This window comes from Phacochoerus africanus, chromosome 12 (genome assembly GCF_016906955.1).
Source record: "Phacochoerus africanus isolate WHEZ1 chromosome 12, ROS_Pafr_v1, whole genome shotgun sequence".
NCBI lineage: Eukaryota > Metazoa > Chordata > Mammalia > Artiodactyla > Suidae > Phacochoerus > Phacochoerus africanus.
In genome coordinates, this window is record NC_062555.1 from 48,812,763 (window position 1) to 48,831,538 (window position 18,776).

The 18,776-nt window shown below is 36.1% G+C and overlaps 1 protein-coding gene across 4 annotated transcripts in view; it reads right to left on the minus strand.

Moving 5' to 3' along the window:
- Positions 1-2,299: 2,299 nt before the first annotated feature.
- TRDMT1 (tRNA aspartic acid methyltransferase 1) overlaps positions 2,300-18,776 on the minus strand; it is a 55,115-nt gene continuing 38,638 nt past the window's right edge. For 3 of the 4 annotated variants that reach the window (XM_047754982.1, XM_047754983.1, XM_047754981.1), the window contains 8 exons: positions 18,455-18,526; positions 17,782-17,847; positions 16,947-17,016; positions 16,390-16,473; positions 14,135-14,478; positions 11,876-11,933; positions 10,015-10,144; positions 2,301-2,681 (listed from right to left, as the gene is read on the minus strand). In XM_047754982.1, coding sequence (XP_047610938.1) covers positions 2,581-2,681; positions 10,015-10,144; positions 11,876-11,933; positions 14,135-14,478; positions 16,390-16,473; positions 16,947-17,016; positions 17,782-17,847; positions 18,455-18,526 — 925 coding nt within the window. In that variant the 3' untranslated portion in view covers positions 2,301-2,580. Of the gene's footprint in view, positions 2,682-10,014; positions 10,145-11,875; positions 11,934-14,134; positions 14,479-16,389; positions 16,474-16,946; positions 17,017-17,781; positions 17,848-18,454; positions 18,527-18,776 lie in introns of all 4 variants that reach the window. The other variant, XM_047754980.1, reaches the window with a different exon arrangement.

Below are 18,776 nucleotides of genomic sequence, written 5' to 3' on the forward strand. Positions count from 1 at the left end.
TGATGGGGAATGATTTTTTTAACTGTGGTGAAACACATAAAATTTGCCTTTGAAAGTTTTCAAGTATGCGGTTCAGTGGCACTGAGTATGTTCATACTGTTTTGCAACCATCATCATTATCCACCTCCAGAGATGCCACCCCAGAGATGCCACATGCAATTTTTTTTAACCACCCCAGAGATGCCACATGAATTAAACTGCCATTTCCCAGGTCCCCTGAGCCCTGATAACCACTAGTCTACTTTCTCTTATCAACTTTGTTCTTTTACATACCTCATACAAGTGGAATTATTCAAACTTTGTCCTTTTGGTTTATTTCACTGAATATAATATCTTCAAGGTTCATCCATGTTTAACATGTGTCAGGATGTCCTTCCTTTTTGGAGCTGAATAATATTCCCTTGTATGTATACACCATATCTTGTTTATTCATTTATCAACCAATGGGCACTTTGGTTGCTTTTTTTTTTTTTTTGTCTTTTCAGGGCCTCACCTATGGCATACATAGGTTCCTAGCCCAGGGGTTGAATCTGAGCTGCAGCTGCAGGTCTACAGCACAGCCATAGCAGTGCAGGATCTGAGCCACGTCTGCGACCTATACCACAGCTCACGGCAACACTGGGATCCCTAACCCACTGAGCGAGGCCAGGGATTGAATCCGAATCCTCATGGATACTAGGTGGCTTCATTGCTGCTGAGCCACAACAGGAATTCCTCTGTTTCAACTTTTTGACTGTCATGAATAATGCTGCTGTGAACACTGATATACAATTATCTGTTTGAGTCCCTCCTTTCAATTATTTTGGGTATGTAACCAGAAGTGGAATTGCTGTATCACGTGGTAATTCTACGTTTAATTTTTTTCAGGAGTTATCATTTATTTTCTATAGTGGCTTCACTATTTTACATTTCCACCATAATGCACAGGGTTCCAATTTTTCCACATCAGAATTTTTTTTTAAATATTATGAATTAAAATTTTGCAATATAATTCCTGATGTAATTTTTTTCATTTCTTGTCTACTTGTTACTTACTTAAAAAAAATTTTTTTTGTCTTTTTAGGGCCATACCCGCGGCATATGGAGGTTCCCAAGCTAGGGGTCCAATCGGAGTTACAGCTGCTGGCCTACACCAGAGCCACAGCAATACCAGATCCAAGCCGCGTCTGTGACCTATACCACAGCTCATGGCAACGCCAGATCCTTTACCCACTGAGAGAGGTCAGGGATCGAACCTGCAACCTCATGGTTCCTAGCTGGATTCATCTCCACTGTGCCATGACAGGAACTCCTATTTGTCACTTGCTTTTATTATTGAATTCAAAACCACAGGATTTATGATTTATGATGCAAGAGTTATTCTGATTAGAGCCTTAATTCCAAGACATCTATGGAGAGGGAGAGATGAAAGTTAAAAGTTATAAAATTCAGAGGGCAGAATTTCCTTCCTAAAATCCCATACTACATTCCTTAGAATGTAATGGCAAATTCGACTTACAGTAAGCTGACAAGAAAGACAAAAGCAATCCCTGAAGATAGCAAACTAAGGATGAGGATGTACAAATGATGAAGTTTTGCCCTTCAGAAGGAAGCAGAACTAAACCCAATTCCATAATGGGCACCTACATTTTCTGTGGTGTACTGAAGGAGAGGCAGTCAAGGATTTAGGATGATTATTTCTGACATTTTCTCCAGACTGTTGGATAAGGTGAATGATGGCAATTTGGGCTAAGATATTAGATGCATTTGTTCAGATAAAATAATGCTTAGAAATGATATTAAGTAAAACATTCAATATTTTAAACAGGCAAGAATTAAAATCATTTTTGAAATGGACGAATCATTTTAAAAAAGTAAAATGAGGAATTCCCACGGTGGCTTAGCAGGTTAAGAACCCGACATGTTGTCCATAAGGATGCGGGTTCGTTCTCTGGCCTCGTTCAGTGGGTTAAGGATCCGGTGTTGCTGTAAGTGGTACAGGTCACAGATTCTGCTTGGATCCAGTGTTCCTGTGGCTGCGGCGTAGACCAGCAGCCACAGCTCCAATTTGACTCCTAGCCTGGGAACTTTCATATGCCACAGACGTAGCCTTAGGGAAAAAAAAAAGGTAAAATGATAGGACTCACAAGCAACTTCTTTAATTAAAAAATACAAATATACAGTTTCTTAGGTTCATACACTGTGTATTTATGACATATGATACTTTATAAAATATTCATGTACACATTAAAACTCTAATGTTCCTAAATTTGTCTATACTATAGTATTATAATAGAATATTATATATATTTATAATTTCATATGAAAATATATTCTTCTAAAGCATGACAATAATTTTCATCTTACAAAACACAGTTAAGATAAATATAAGTAAATGAAATGGAATTTTCCTAATAGACCCAAATTTCTTTCTTTCTTTTTTTTTTTTTTTTTTGGTGGAGAAACTCAAGATGGAATTTCTTATTAAAGAGAGGTTAAGATAATTTAGTTGAATTTTGTCAAAATTAACTAAAAAATTTTTCAAAATTACTATTTGGATATGATGGAATACTGGAACCACCTCGCAGAGCTACTCAAAAATTACTCATACAGGATTTTGATTAGTTTAGCTACAACATGCACGTTGAGACTATTTCCAAGTAGACGATAACGCTGTTTGACTGTTATCTTCTCAGGAAATCCTAGAAAAGAGAGATAACAACTTATAAAACAATCATTTGTAATATTAACTTCCAGAGATAAAAGAATGTATTCTTTAGCAAAAGTAGTTAGTTACATAAATAAATTCCTACAGTCTCCATGAAGTTCTTAACAAATGAGAATTTAGAGCAAAAAATATCACATAATATTTCCTTGCTTACGCAATGTGGTATTATATCACATATCAAATTATGCTCAGTTCGCAAACATGCACACATATAACATTCACAGAACTAACGGAAATGTGGGCATTAGCGTGCTTTAGGAAAAGCAGTGGTTTCCATTATTTCAGTTATTTTATTTAACAACAACCTGAAGGAGACAGAATTCATGTATTATAAAATTCACCTTTTTGAAGTGTACAATTCATTGGTCTTGTATAGTCACAGAGTTTTGGATACATCTCCACTATTTAATTCCAGAACAGTTTCATCACCTCAGAAAGAAAGCTGGCCCACAGTTTACATCATACTGAGTGATGAAAGCAAAAAATTTTCCTCCATGATTAGGAACAAAACAAAAATACCCACTCTTGCCATTTTTATTCCACATAGAATTAAAAGACCTAGCCAGAACAAACAATTATGCAAGAGAAAGAAATAAAAGGAATCCAAATTGGAAAGGAAGAAGTAAAACCTTCACTATGTGTAAATTACAAATTATATACAGAAAACTCTAAAAACTTTATCAAAACACAGCTAGAACAAATGAATTCAGTAAAGTTGCAGTACACAAAATTAATATATAGAAATCTGCTGCATTTCTATACACTAGCGACAAACTGCCAGAAAGATAAAATAAGACAATAATCCCATTACAATCGCATCAGAAAGAATAACATACCTAGGAATAAATTTAACCAAGGAGGTGAAATACCTGTATGCTAAAAGCAATAAAACACTGATGGAAAAAAATGAACAAGACACAAATAAAGGTACTTCAGCTCATGAATTGGATAAATTAATACCATATTAACCAAAGCTATCTACAGATTTAATGCAATCCCTATCAAATGCTAATGGCATTTTTCATAGAAATAGAATCTATAATCCTAGAATTCATATAGAATCACAAGAGATCCCAAGTAACCAAAGCAATCTTGAAAGAGAACAAATATTGAAGCATAATAGTCCCTGACTTTAAACTACATTACAAAGCAATAGTAAACAAACCAGTATGATATCAGCATAAAAAAATATATATAAATCAATGAAACAGAACAGATAGCCCAGAAATAAACCCTCATGTAGGTAGTCAATTAATTTAAGACAAGGGAGCTGAGACTATACAATGGAGAAAGGAGAGTCTCTTCAGTAAATGGTGTTGGGAGAACTGGACAGCCACATGCAAAGAATGAAAGTGGACCACGGTTTTATATCATACACAAAAATGAACTCAAAATGAGTTAAACACTTGAATATAAAACCTGAACTATAAAACTCCTAGAAGAAAACACAGGTGGTAAATTCCTTGATATCAGTCTTGTGCATGATTTTCTGGATCTGACTCTAAAAGCAGAGGCAACAAAAGCAAAACAAGAGGGACTACAACAAACAAAAAGGCACAGAAATAATCAGTAAAATGAAAAGGCAATCTACTGAATAGTGTAAAACATTTGCAAATCATATATCTGATAATGGGTTAATACCCCAAATATATAATGACTCATAACAGTCAATACCCAAACAACAAACAGTAAGTTTTAAAAATAGGCAGAGGACCTGAATAAAAATTTTTCCAAAGAAAAACAGATGGCACGTGAAAAGATGCTCAACATCACTAATCATCAGGAAAATGCAAATTCAAACCACAATGAGGTTTTACTCCACACTTTGAGAATGGCTATTATCCAAAAGACAAGAAAAAAATGAGTGCTGGCAAGGATGTGGAGAAAAAGGAACCCTGTGCACTGCTGGTGATAATTTAAATTGATGCAGCAACTACACAAAATAATACGGAGGGTCCTCAAATTATTAAAAATAGAACTACTATATGATCCATCAATTCCACTTTGGATATTTACCCAATGAATACAAAAACACTAATTCAAAAAGGTAAATACACCCCCATGTTCACTGCAGCATTACTTAAAATAGACCAGATATGGAAAAAACCTAAATGTCCATCAAGAGATCTGGTGTGTGTGTGTGCATGTATGTGTGTATATGTATGTGTATACACACACATACATACATATAAACATCATGGAATCCTACTCAATGATAAAAAAAAAAAGAATGAAATCTTGTCACCTGCCACAATATGGATGGACCTTGAGGGCATTATGCTAAGTAAAATAAGCCAGACAGAGAATGACAAGTACTATATGACCTCACTTATAAGCGGAATCTAAAAATGAAAGCAAGAGGAGTTCCTGTCGTGGCTCAGTGGTTAACGAATCTGACTAGGAACGATGAGGTTGTGGGTTTGATCCCTGGCCTGCTCAGGATCCAGCATTGCTGTGAGCTGTGGTGTAGGTCGCAGATGCGGCTCAGATTCTGCATTGCTGTGGCTGTGGCGTAGGCTGGCGGCTACAGCTCTGATTAGACCCCTAGCCTGGGAACCTCCATATGCCACTGGTGCGGCCCTAGAAAAGAACAACAACAAAAAAATAATAAAATAAAATAAATAAAAAATAAAAACGAAAGCAAGAAAACAAGCAAACTTAAAACGCCAAGGTCATAGATGTGGAAAACAGATGGGTGGTTGCATGGGTATGGGGCAAAATGGGTCAAAAGGTACAAAATTCCAGTTGTAAAATGATTAAGTCCTAGGGATGCAACATAGAGCATTGTGACTATAGTTAGTAATGCTGTACTGTATATTTGAAAATTGCTAAGCTCGATCTTAAAAGTCCTTATCATAAGGAAAAAAAGAAAAAATTGTAAATATGTATGGTAATGTATGTTAACTAGTTTTACTATGGCGAGTGATCATTTTGCAATGTATACAAATACTGAATCATTATGTTGTAATACATATCTGAAACTAATATAACTTTATATGTTAATTATATATTTCAGTAAATTTGTTTTTAAAGAATGCTGGTACCATGAGCAGTCACTCCCTGGCTCCCCTCGCTGTCCCACAACTACTTATCTACCTTCTGTTCTGTAGATGTTCCTTTTCTAAATACTTCATATAAATGGAACCATATAATATGTTGTCTTTTGTTTCTGGCTTTTTTCACTTAGTGCTTTCAAGAAGGTTCATTTATGTTGACTCTGGAACTTCTTTTAAAGTATTCTGTTTAATACCTTAGTTCTCATTAATAATGGCATGTATTAATGATATGTATGTTGTATATGGCTGGCTATGAAATACAGTGTAACTCAAACTTCAAGCACACCAGTAAAAATTATCTGACCCAAGGGAAGAAAATTTCATTCATTTTATAACATGTACCAAAAGTTCATTCTTCTCTATGTCCAAATAATATTCTATCAAATGGGTATGTCTCATTTCATTTATCCATCCATTTATAGACATTTGGGTTTTTTTTTTCCCCTACTTTTTGATCATCATAAACATTGCTGTTATGAACATGTACATATGTATGTACGTCTAAGTTTTTGTGTGACACAGACTTTCAATTCTCTTCCATCTAGGGGTGAAATCACTGGGTCACACAGTAACTCCATGTCTACCAAGAGTAACTGCCAGAATGCTTTCTCAGGCAGCTGCACCATTTCACGTTCGCACCAGCCGGGTACACAAGATTTGATTTTCCACAACCTGACCACAGTTACGTCTGTCCTTTTGCGGAGTGATATCTTACTGTGGTTTTGATTTACCTTTCCCTAATATCTAATTATGTTGAACATCTTTTCATGTGCTTATTGGCCATTTATCTATTTTCTTTGGAGAAGTGTCTGTGGAAATTCTTTGCCCACTTTAAATTTGGATTATTTTTCTTTTTTATTGAGTCATAAGATTTCTTTATATATTCTGGATATGAGCCCCTCACGGTTTTTTTAAAAAATATTCTGCTTCCACATATTGACATTCTCATATACTGAAGTTCTATTTGCTACATTCTTTTTCAAAACAAAATAGCTCACAGACACTACATTTGCTGGAAAGAGACCTTACGCATACCACCATGAAAGATTTCATGCCTAACAGTGGACACTATAACCTTAGTTACAATACCAGAATTTCACATTCAGTATCCTTTGGCAAAATAATTAAATAAAGGAAAAGAAAACCAGATAATAAAATAAAGGAATTAAAAAGCATTAAAAATAGCAAAACTTCATATAGCAAAATTTTAAAACTTGATAAAAGTTGCTTCATCAACACTTGATATGATACTTACCGCAATAAAAGTGATTACCATAATAAAACTATATTTGCAATCGAGCATGATCATAAAATTGCTATTATAAAGAGTGTATGTCTTAGACAAGCACTTTAGTCATTTCAAAAATTACTTACTTCAGAGTAATAAGAGGTAGAAAAATAACACTACAAACAACCTTTTAGACTATCCCAGGGGTGGTCTTCTGTGATACTAAGATTGTATCAAAAGGGGAGAAATGTTTGAAGACAAAGAAGTCAGATCTGTAAATTACATATGTGTGTGTGTGCATTTTACACAGAGATATTAAAATCTAAGCATGCTTAAGGGAAAGGATTACACAATTTTTTTTAAGCTAAAAGGTGACTTTTTAAAAACCTAGGTACATTAAAAATAATAATAATCCTCAAAAACAAAGAAACCTGGAATACACAGCAGCTTTCATTCAGTAAGTGTAGGCTAGCCCTCTCCTCCAAGGCCTGCTACTAGCCATGAACTGAACCAGGACGAAATGTATGGGAGGATCAATGCAAATCCATTATTGCTGATGGACAAGCAGCTCAAAAAAGAATGCCATTTTGGACCCTGGGTCAGTGATGTCAGAGGCACACAGGAAGGACAGTTCTGCCACAGCTTGGTAGTAACAAGGCAAGCCTGACTATACATATATGTCATGTATTTTTTTTTAAAGGTTAAGCAGGAATTCCTTCTGCAACACCTGGGGTCACTGCAGGGGCGTGGGTTAATCCCTGGAGTGGTGCAGTGGGTTAAAGGATACAGCACTGCTGCAGCTGTGGCTCAGATTTAATCCCTGGCCCAGGAACGTCCATATGCCATTGATGTGGCCATTAAAAAAAAAAAAAAAAGGTTAAGAAATTAAAAAGGCTTTCTTAAATGTACTACATATATACTTTCAGAGAACTTTGAAAAATCCTATTTCACCCTGGAGATATTTTAAAATACTGAGAAAAAACATTTATGAACTAAAGGCAAAAACTTTATAAAATCAAGTAAAAGCAAATAAACATCTATCATTTAAAATATAAAAGCTGACACAGAGAAAGACAAATACCATATGATATCACCTACATCTGGTATCTAATATACAGCACAAATGAACCTTTCCACAGAAAAGAAAATCATGGACTTGGAGAATAGACTTGCGGTTGCCTGGCGGGGAGGGGGAGGGGGAGGGAGTGGGATGGATTGGGAGCTTGGGGTTAATGGATGCAAACTGTTGCTTTTGGAATGGATTAGCAATGAGATCCCGCTACGGAGTGCTGAGAACTATGTCTAGTTACTTATGATGGAGCATGATACTGGAAGAAAAAAAAATGTATACATTTATGCGTAACTGGGTCACCATGCTGTATAGTAGGAAAAAAATTGTATTGGGGAAATAACAATAAAAAAAAAGCTGACAAAAATTTTATTACATGTTAGAGATTATATAAACATTTTAAACATGTTGTCACTTAACAGTAACAACAACCCTATGAAGTCGATGCCGTAATTATTTCCACTTCACAGATGTGTAAACTAAGGCAGAGGGGTTTAGGTAGGGGTAGGATTCAAACTTGGTCAGTCTAACTCTGGGATCTATACTAAATTTCAGTGTTATCAAAGTGACTACTACTACTTAAAAATAAGCACTTAAATAAAACTTAGAAATTAGTTATTATTAGATAGTAAATCTCTTCTCTCTATAGTACTATAGAAAGTACCTCTGATTACTCACCCTAAAAATGAAAAAAAAATAATAATAACAAGGTCAGTAGACCAGGAACTAAATTCCTGAATCCAGTTCTCAACTCTTTATGATATTCTTGCCCCTTTGTGGCATAAACTAAGACAAGGAAAGCCTACATTTTTCTTAAATAACACTCTGCAGAATATCTGAAACTGAATGAGATCACCAACCAAGAAAAAAGCAAAGGGTACAAAATAAATCTGGTTGCTATAATTACACTTGGAGAATTGATTACAAAGAGAGTAGTCAAGTTATATTGGTAATTTGTTCCCAATATACAAAATATGCACTCCAAAACCTCACCTGCAAATCCATTATTTAGAATTTAAAACATCATTTATTTAACTCATTATGTTCTCCAAGAATGGTACTGTACTAATATTACAGCAACGTTAGATTGAGCAAAGTTTGGCTTTTCTCCATTTACGCTCCCAATCAGTTATTCAAAACACCTTTGCTCCTGTGCAGCCCTGGAAGGTGTTAGGTAGGTCTGTGTCTCTCCATTCCCCTCAGCCAGGTACCAGGAATGCAGCCACCCCAGCCTAGGAAACAGGGGCATCCAGACAGCGGAGGAAGTAGGATCAGGGAGGGGAGGGCTGCTCTAAGAAGTAAAGGCACTGTATTCAGTCTCTTAACAGCAACAACCCCTGGATTTCCTGGACTGCACAAGGCAATCACACTCTGTTGTTCTCACTCTGCAGCCATATCCTCATTTTTGTTCTTGTGGTTCCGTGCTTCAGATCCCCTCAGCTCTTGTCAGTTCTGGCATCTATGCTCTTGAGTCACCCTTGCTTTCCATTAGGAAAGCTCCTTCCTAGACCACGCTCCACTATCTCTTTTCTTCAAACTTTGCTTTTCCTTCATAAAAAAGACAATCCTAGGCATTCTTTCATAGGATCTAGGGCAGGATTATTAGAATAGTACCCCCAGAAGCAAAAACAAATTGGAGAAAGAGATGCTAATATCAACCACCTGTGGGGAGAGGTGAGGAACTGCAGACTTGGCCCTTCTGCTTCTGCAAAGCACCTGGAGCTATCACTGGAGTAAAAGGAGACTGGGAGTAAAAGGAGAACTGAGTCGGAAAGGAATGGACTGAGGCAGGTTATGAACAGGAGGGAAGGGAAATGTCAAACATCGCACAATCAGGAAAGGAACGCCTCTTACATCTGCGTGGGCAGGGGTTTATTCATAAAATACATGAGTCTCTAAATGAGCTTTGGGACCTTTAGTCAATAAAAGCAGGGTCTGCAAGTATCCCACATACCGAACTCTGGAGGAAATCCAAGGAGATTTGCTATTTCTTTAGGAGTGAAAAATCGAAGTTTAAGCATTAACAATTTCATTATCTTTTCTTCTGGTGACAAACTGGTAAGGGATTTGTAGATATTCTCAATCTGTAAGAAAACATTCAAAATAACTGACAAAGTAGAGTGCAACTAGGTAAAGACAGTATCATCTATTGTGAGACAGTTTAAAGATGATGGACATAGAGTCTACCACAATACATGGCAGCACAGGGCAAAATGACTTCGTGTGATGAACTGTGTAATTGGCTCAAGGGCAAGGTAAACTCTGAAAACGAACAAAAGCTTAATGGTGAATGGATCAGGATACTTTCAGTGGATGTGTCATTTTTGATCCCTCAAAAAAATTAACTCAAGAATATAAATAATAAATGACAATATAACATGAAAGAAATACAGTGAAAGATACAAAAAAGAAACTTGGTCAACCAAGAAGTCAATTCTACAATGCAAACAAGTAGCCATTAAAATGTTTACTGTTTATCACCGGTGTTATCAAATTAAGATATTTTCTTAAAATGATAAGATATATTTAGTAAGTCTGATTTCTCAAATGCAGACATTCCTTTGCCCTGATAGGGTTTTTACAATGGGTGCACTTTATTAATAGTAAGAGTTTAAATCAATATAAGAGAAGATAATATGGGAGTTCCGCTGTGGAACAGTGGGTTAAGAATCTGACTGCACTGGAGGCACAGGTTCTATCCCCAGCCTGGCCCAGTGTTAACCCGGTTAAGGATCTGGCAATGCTACAGTTGTGGCATAGGCTGCAGCTGTGGCTCAGATTCAATCCCTTGCCTGGGAGCTTTCATATGCCAAGGGTGTGGCCAAAAGAAAGAAAGAAAAAAAGATAATGTGATTTCACTTCAAAATTATTCACAAGTATATAAAACTTGCAATATATCAAGCTCGTATTCAACCATGATACCATAAAGAATCTGCAAATGAAGTATTAATAAACAGTCTTGCTAAACAAAATTTTTTTACCTAAAAGGCATTTTTGTAGTATGTGCTTCAAAGGAAGGCTACACTAAGATATTTGTGCATAATTTTAGAGCATATTATTATACTCTGCATTTCAAATTACCCTTTATGGAATAAAAAGAAATACAAAAGGCAAGGAAAAGAAAAAAGAAGGTAAAAACATAAAACACCCTTTCCACATAAATGCATATCTAGCAACAAGAAAAAGAAATGGCTTATAGTAAATAGCTATTATATAAAAATATTCATTCTAGGAGTTCTCATCATAGCTCAGTGGAAAAGAGTCTGACTACCATCCATGAGGACGCAGGTTCGATCCCTGGCCTTGCTCAGTGGGTTGAGAATCTGGCATTGCTGTGAGCTGTGGTGTAGGGTGCAGACATGGCTCGGATTCTGCATTGCATTGCTATGGCTGTGGTGTAGACCAGCAGCTAGAACTCCCATTTGACCCCTAGCTTGGGAACCTCCATATGCCATGGGTGCAGCCCTAAAAGGACAGAAAGAAAGAAAGAAAGAGAAGAAAGAAAGAAAGAAAGAAAGAAAGAAAAATATTCATTCTAATTGAACATGTAAAATTATTTTAACATCCTCAAATTTTAAGGGTTTTTTTGGTTTGTTTTTTCTGCACCTGCAGCATGTGGAAGTTCCTGGGCCAGTGCCACTGAACGCGTGCCACACTAGTGACACAAACTGTAGCAGTGAACCCAAACCACAACAGCGACCATCCTGGATCCTTAACCCACTACACCACAAGGGAACGCCTCAAATTTTAAGTATTAAGCATAATTTTATTTAGAACAATATTCAAATACTTCAGTTCTTAAGCATGCATAGTACCTGCACATCTTCTGAGGTCTGTAACACAGATCCTGTCCCTTCTATGTAGCGTCCATAACTGTAAAATTAACATAAATATTTTGTAACATTTAATCTATTTCTTAAATGAGCAAATTAATAAAACTTACATCCTTTGAAACATTTTGATATTGTCACGTAAATACACTTTGTGATGAAAAATTTACTAGGTGAAAGACACAATAAGATCATTCTATTTAAACTTGTCAGACATTTAACTTGGTATATGTTTTGTTGTGTAAATACTATCTCACGTTATGCATTATTATTTGTCATTAATTTGTATTAAATGTCATTTTTAAAAATATCCACCACTAGCAAGTATGTATTTTTATGATTTTACATCCAAATGCTGTTCGCTATTGGCACACCTAAGACATCAGACGAAATGTTATGAAGGTCAAAGTTAGTTGCTGCTATTTTTTTTTTTATCGTTTACATATACACATTTTTTTCTACTGTACAGCATGGTGAGCCAGTTACACATACATGTATACATTCTTTTTTCTCACTTTATGTGTTCCATCATAAGTGACTACGCTGCTTTTTTTTTTACAATGCTTAAATCATCATTTCTTCTCATAAACATCAGATCTTACTCTCCAGTACCATGACATGACAAACTCACACCCACTGAATTTACGGTCTTCCGCCCTTGTACTTCCAAGGGGACAGTGCATTGTACAGAGGTATGCATCTGCCTCTTACTGTAGAACAGTATGTTTTTACTCTTTAGCATACAGCAGAGTCTTGTAAAAAAAAAAATTGTATTAAAAGTGTAAAACACCACAGAAATGATAGGTATTAGTAATATTTCTTTCCCTAAGAACATTGCCAAGCTGGCTCTTGGACATATTATTGTTCCCCAAATAGCTGAATTTAAAATCTCAATTAGAGAAACAAAATCACATCAGAGAAAAACTGTTTTCCTATACAGCATGTATTTATATGTGTCTGTGTGTGTTTATATTATCTATGCCAAAATATAATTTTATAATATGGCTTCTTTTATACCATCTTTATAATTACAAAAGAATTTCAAGGTTGTTTTTTATTACAAAATTGATAAATCTGGTTTTATGAGAGTCCTAAACAGAACTATCAGACTTGGAAACAGACAACAGCTGAGTGAAGTCTTTCAAGGCAATGGAAAGCAATAAACCTGTCCCGCTGGAAGTTCAAGGACAGGATGATAAAATCAGAATGAGTCTGGGACAATATTAGAGGGACACAGTGTCTTGTGCAGACAACTAGCTAGCAGGTGAAGAGAGAAGGCTTGAATTTTCAAATCATACAACTACCTATCAAATGAGCTTGAGCGGCATTAACAAAGCAGAGGCAGGGAACTTTTACAAATTCTTCTGGAAGGATCTGAATTCCCCCTTCTTTCCAGGTTTAAAAAAATGTTGAAAAATACATTAACACTTGAGAAATAATCCAAAGGAAGCCCTTTAAATGTCCATCAATAGGTAACTGGTAAAAGAAATTATGATACACCCATACACCAAGAATAGGGAAATCCTTTACTCACAAGCAATAACATCCAAATTACGTTGTGCAATGAAAAAAAGTGCACATAACAATGAATAAATATGTTACCATTTACTTAAGGGAAAGGGTAAAACTATACATGTATATTTAAATACACTCTCATGCACAATACCTCTGGAATATTAGCAAAGTGAAATCACTGGTTGCGTGTAGGGAGGGAAATTAGATGGCCAAGAGCTGAAATGGAAAGGAGTCTTACAATCTTAGTTCCTTATGAACTGTGAACCTCGAGAATATATTTCTTATTCAAAAAACTAAATAAAATTTAAATATGCTCTTACATGCTCCAGATTATTCCTTTTTATTTCTTGATACTAAATTTCATTTCTTGTACACTGATCATCTATTTTTGAGGTCTGATGTACTACAAAAAGAAATTAGCAATTCACCATCTACAGAAACTATGTTTCCTCTGAGGGTAACAAAGCTCCCACTAAGGTCACTGAACAATAGCAGTAGCTTTTATGAGCTACTTTCATGGGCTGTGCACACTATGTTCTGCCAGAGGAAACTTTCACTCGTACATTCTATTGGAACACGAGAGGAGGCAATTAAGAGAAAAAAAAAAGTATTCTAGCAGAAACATTTTATAGTGTTCCTTGTTTTGAGAAGAACTAAAAGAAACAGTAGTTATAAAAAAAAACATGGTTATTTTGGATGTGCCATGAATAAATTCTCTTTAAAACCTACCCTTTCGTAAAGCACATGGATCTTCTGGAAGTGGGCTTAACTATGTCTAACAAAAGAGCATATCGGAGCAATGACTTCGGTGGTAAAAAGTACGAGTTCATGTCAATGTCATCTTCAAGAAAACCTTTTAGCATTTGCACAGAGAGATCACTGTCCTGTTGATGTTTCCTGTCAATTTCTCCTGCAGTTTCAAGCTTGAAAAGAATGGCCTCTTTTCCAGAACATTGTGCACTGCTATCCAAGCAAATATTTCGTTCAATTTTCTTTTCTTCGATTTTACTTTGTGCATCTATTGCGTGTTTTTGTGGATGTTCAGATTCCATTTGGGGGAACTCCATTAGCACCTAACATTAAGTAAAAATACATAAATTGATAAAATCTTTACTAAAAATAAAAGACAAATTAATAACATCCAGTCAACATTACACCAAAAAAACTTTAGCCTTTACAGAATTGTCATTAAAAAGATAGAAGATTGAGAGAGTTCCCGTCGTGGCTCAGCAGTTAACGAACCTGACTAGCATCCATGAGGAGGTAGGTTCGATCCCTGGCCTTGCTCAGTGGGTTAAGGATCCGGCATTGCCATGAGCTGTGGTGTAGGTCACAGATGTGGCTCAGATCCTGCTTTGCTGTGGCTGTTGTATAGGCCAGCAGCTAGAGCTCCAATTTGACCCCTAGCCTGGGAACCTCCATATGCTTCGAGTGTGGCCCTAAAAAGCAAAAAAACAAAAACAAAAAAAACAGAGAGAAAACTGAACCTTACTAGTATTTATACAAGTTACTACAAGTTATTCATCATATTGTGATAGGTCATCAAGCCACAGATCATTTATATCATGAAGCTACTGCTTTCTGTATTTATTAATAAAAACATTCAACAAAGCAATAGGAAGTGTGTTGAATAAAGACACAGCATTGTATTTGGAAAAGAAGGTGAGAAAGCAACAGGAACATTTCCAGAAAATGTGTTTTGGATCAAAGTTTGCCATTACCCTTCATTAAAAAAAAAAAAAGGTAGAACATACCCATGATCTAAAGGAAAATTGGTAATTAAAAATGAAAGGCACTCTTCTCCCTGAAAGGTTATTTGTATTCCTGAGTTCCACAGGAAAAACTTGTTCCTGCAAAACATGTAACCTTGTATAAAGTCCTATTTTGAGAAAGAAAAAACTGTTCCAGGAAGTTTTAGTGATGCAGTCTTTGTTAATATTATTTCCCAATGCTGTTTGGAACTGCCCACTATGAAAGGGAGACGCATTGCTATTGTATCACATGATACCATGTCGTATGATCCGGGTCTTGTACTGAAGGAGACTCAAGTGATACCACTGAACCCCTGTTAGTGGCACATGAGCCTGGAGCTCTTACTGCGATGGTTAGGGAGAGCTTCCCCGAACAACTGAAACTCTGTCATCCACACCAGTTTTCAACAGAAGCATAACAAACTGCTGGCATGATTAGAGATCCTATCTACAGCAATTGAGCATTTTATTCTAGCTTGTACTAATCATTACCATATTTTAATCAATTGAGTCTAAAAAGCATAGACTTCAAAGAAATGCAACTGATATGTGAAAATACTCAATCCATTTTTGTTTGTTTTTTTCTTTTTTGTCTTTTGTTTTTTCTTCAGGCCGCACCCACGGTATATGGAGGTTCCCAGGCTAAGGGTCAAATGGAGCTGTAGCCGCCAGCCAATGTTACAGCCACAGCCACGCCAGATCCGAGCCACATCTGCGGCCCTCACCACAGCTCACGGCAACGCCGGATCCTTAACCCACTGAGCCAGGCCAGGGGTGGAACCTTTGTCTTCATGGTTCCTAGTCAGAATTGTTTCCACTGAGCTACGACGGGAACTCCCTCAAGCCGTTTTTAAGGTAGTATACTGAATTTTATTTAAAGTAGCCAATGGTTTCTATTAAGGGGGAAAATAACAGATGCGAATAATCAACAGTAGGAAGAAAAATTATGGAGGTAAAAGGAGGAAAACAGCATGAATGGTAGTTTTTTTACTTTTAACTTATTTTTTTTCCTAATGATGAAAGAAAAGTTTCTGATTTAGTTTAAAGCAATTAAAGTGGCATCAAGAAGACAAAAAGGCCTAGAAGATAGACCTAAGGCATGGTCTCTATTACAGGCCAACAGGCTCATGTAAAGCTCCACAAAGTAGTTCCTGAAAATAAATGAGACTGAGATACATTATTATAGATAAATAATAATGATGATAATGATGAAAACAACAACAATAGTAATACCTGACCAGGGGCTTGAAAAGGGAATGGCTCTGACTGAAGCTTTGCAATGAGGAAATACCGAAGCCTTGAATTTGGAATGCCAAGCTGCAAGTAAAGCAGAGCAGTTAGCTGTATAGGAAATGAAAGCGATCTGAATCATCTGCTCACACCTAGTGAAACTCATACAGGTATATACTCGTTTCTGCCAGACAAAATTCTATTCTTGATTTGTGGAAGACTTCTTTGTAGCAAATTCTTAAACCCTTTAAACTGTCACTTTGTACCTTTATTTGAATGAAATAAAGATGGAATCTTATGAGTCATATGTCTATAAGTCACTTTCATTTTATATTTCCCAGGTAAGAAGTCTTAAAGACATTCTTACATTCACTACTGATAGCACAATTATCATAAAAAAATCTTATATAGCTATAAAATTCAGATGTAGAAAGTAAGAACCATGTCTGAACTAATTTCAAGATTTACCTAGAAGATTACCTAAAATGGATCCATTTTGTTATTGAATCAAATTACCTTTGAGAAAAATTATGTTAAGAGTTTATAACTGTGGTACTTACAGAGGTTGGAGACAAAAGAAATTCTTGGTACTGAAAGCCACAATTTTCTATTGTTTGTATTAATAGGTCTCTGAAAAGACAAAAATAAAGGGAAAGAAAAAAGCTTTCACCCTACAGTTCACAGTGGGGTTCTTATATAAAACACTATAAATAAAACTTCATTTTATGTGAAAACTCTACCACCATTCAAGTTGCTCAGAAAGAGAATCATCCTAAATCTTTTTAAAGCCCTCCTCTCTACATTTATGAGAAATGTAATGTCTCATAAAAGAGATAATTCCTATAAAGCTACCAGATAATTTATAAAGCTGGTGAGAGAATCGCTAATCCACTGATGATAAACTTGCTGTGGGAATGGAACTATGTCCATAGCCAATAAGAGGGAGGAACAGGCATCAAGGTGTAGGCAGCAGGTGGATCAAGGACATAGGCGGATGCGTTCTCACCTGGGCTACCACCTGAAAGAGCCCTGACACAGGCTTGTTTCCTCCATCCAACTGCAGGACAGAAAACACCTGTCAACAGGACCGAGATTCTTAACTGAAAATATTCCTACTTCTAAAGAAATAGGCACCAATATAAGCAGCTAAAATTGAGAAATACCATTCTCATTAAAATGAATACTCACTCCAGAAAAATTCAAACATATCAAAATGGGAATCATTTGAACCTAACTTTGCGATACTATTCAAAAATTGATATTAATAAGTAATTACATAACATGTATAAAATGTCAGAATGTGTATGTTTAGTTTTAAGATCTTTAAAAATGTCACAACAGCTATTATAAAACATGCCAGGTGGAAGATGAACACGAGACAAATACATTTTTTACCTTGTTGAAGATACTTCAAAACCTTTAACATTTTCTAGAAGAATATACTTTGGTAATTTTTGCAATCTAAAAAGCAAACAAACAAAAAACCCAAACATAATTCCAAACATCTCATTACTCAGAAGTAAAGAAAATCCTTACTTGTGGAAAATACGAGGTAATTGTCCAAACTCTTTTTATGAAAGAATTTGATAAGGAACAACTCACATTTTATTCCTTTTCCCCATAAATATGGTACAACTGATAAAGTTAACATCTGGAAGGATAACTGCCACGGAAGCTTAAGTCAAAACACGGGTTTGCACAGAGCTTCTGAGCAGCACAGCCCAGAGGGCTGGAGTTTGCACGGAGTGGCGGCTTCTAAGGTTAGCACGTGCCCAGCGCATGGGCGAAAGCATTCCCTAACATGAGCATCACATGCACTAATACTATGAGCAGAGGCAATGCAATTCAGCTGCTGGGCTGGAACTCTCTGTCACTCAATTCAGGGGCAACCGTGGAATCAACAAACATTTGCAGTTTCTCCATCAGTCACGGCAGGAGATAAATGACATGCATAGTATCTGAAGCAGCACATAAAAGTGCTCATCTCTACAAAATGACAGACATCACATTCTTGCAGATGCAAGGTTTTACATTTAAGGTAAGCGTGTACGGGAATCTAAGTTTTTACCTTGGGAGAATGTCTAGAATATATAAGAAGCTATTTGTCCTCGGATCCGTCACATCACCTTGCAGGCCAATTCTAAAGGGATGAGGAGAGCAAGTAAGTTCATCAAGAATCTAACATGAAGATATCAAATCACTTGGTTCTCACAAAACAATGTGATCATCTCTATTGCTCTAGAGAACAAAATATTCGTTTAATGAAAAAGAAAAAAGCCTTGCCTAATAAATACATGTATTACAAAATAGTATGTCAAGTAACTTAGATGAGGCCGAGAATAAAAAGTAGTCGACGAAGAATAAAATTAGTTACCCTTTCAAAATCACTT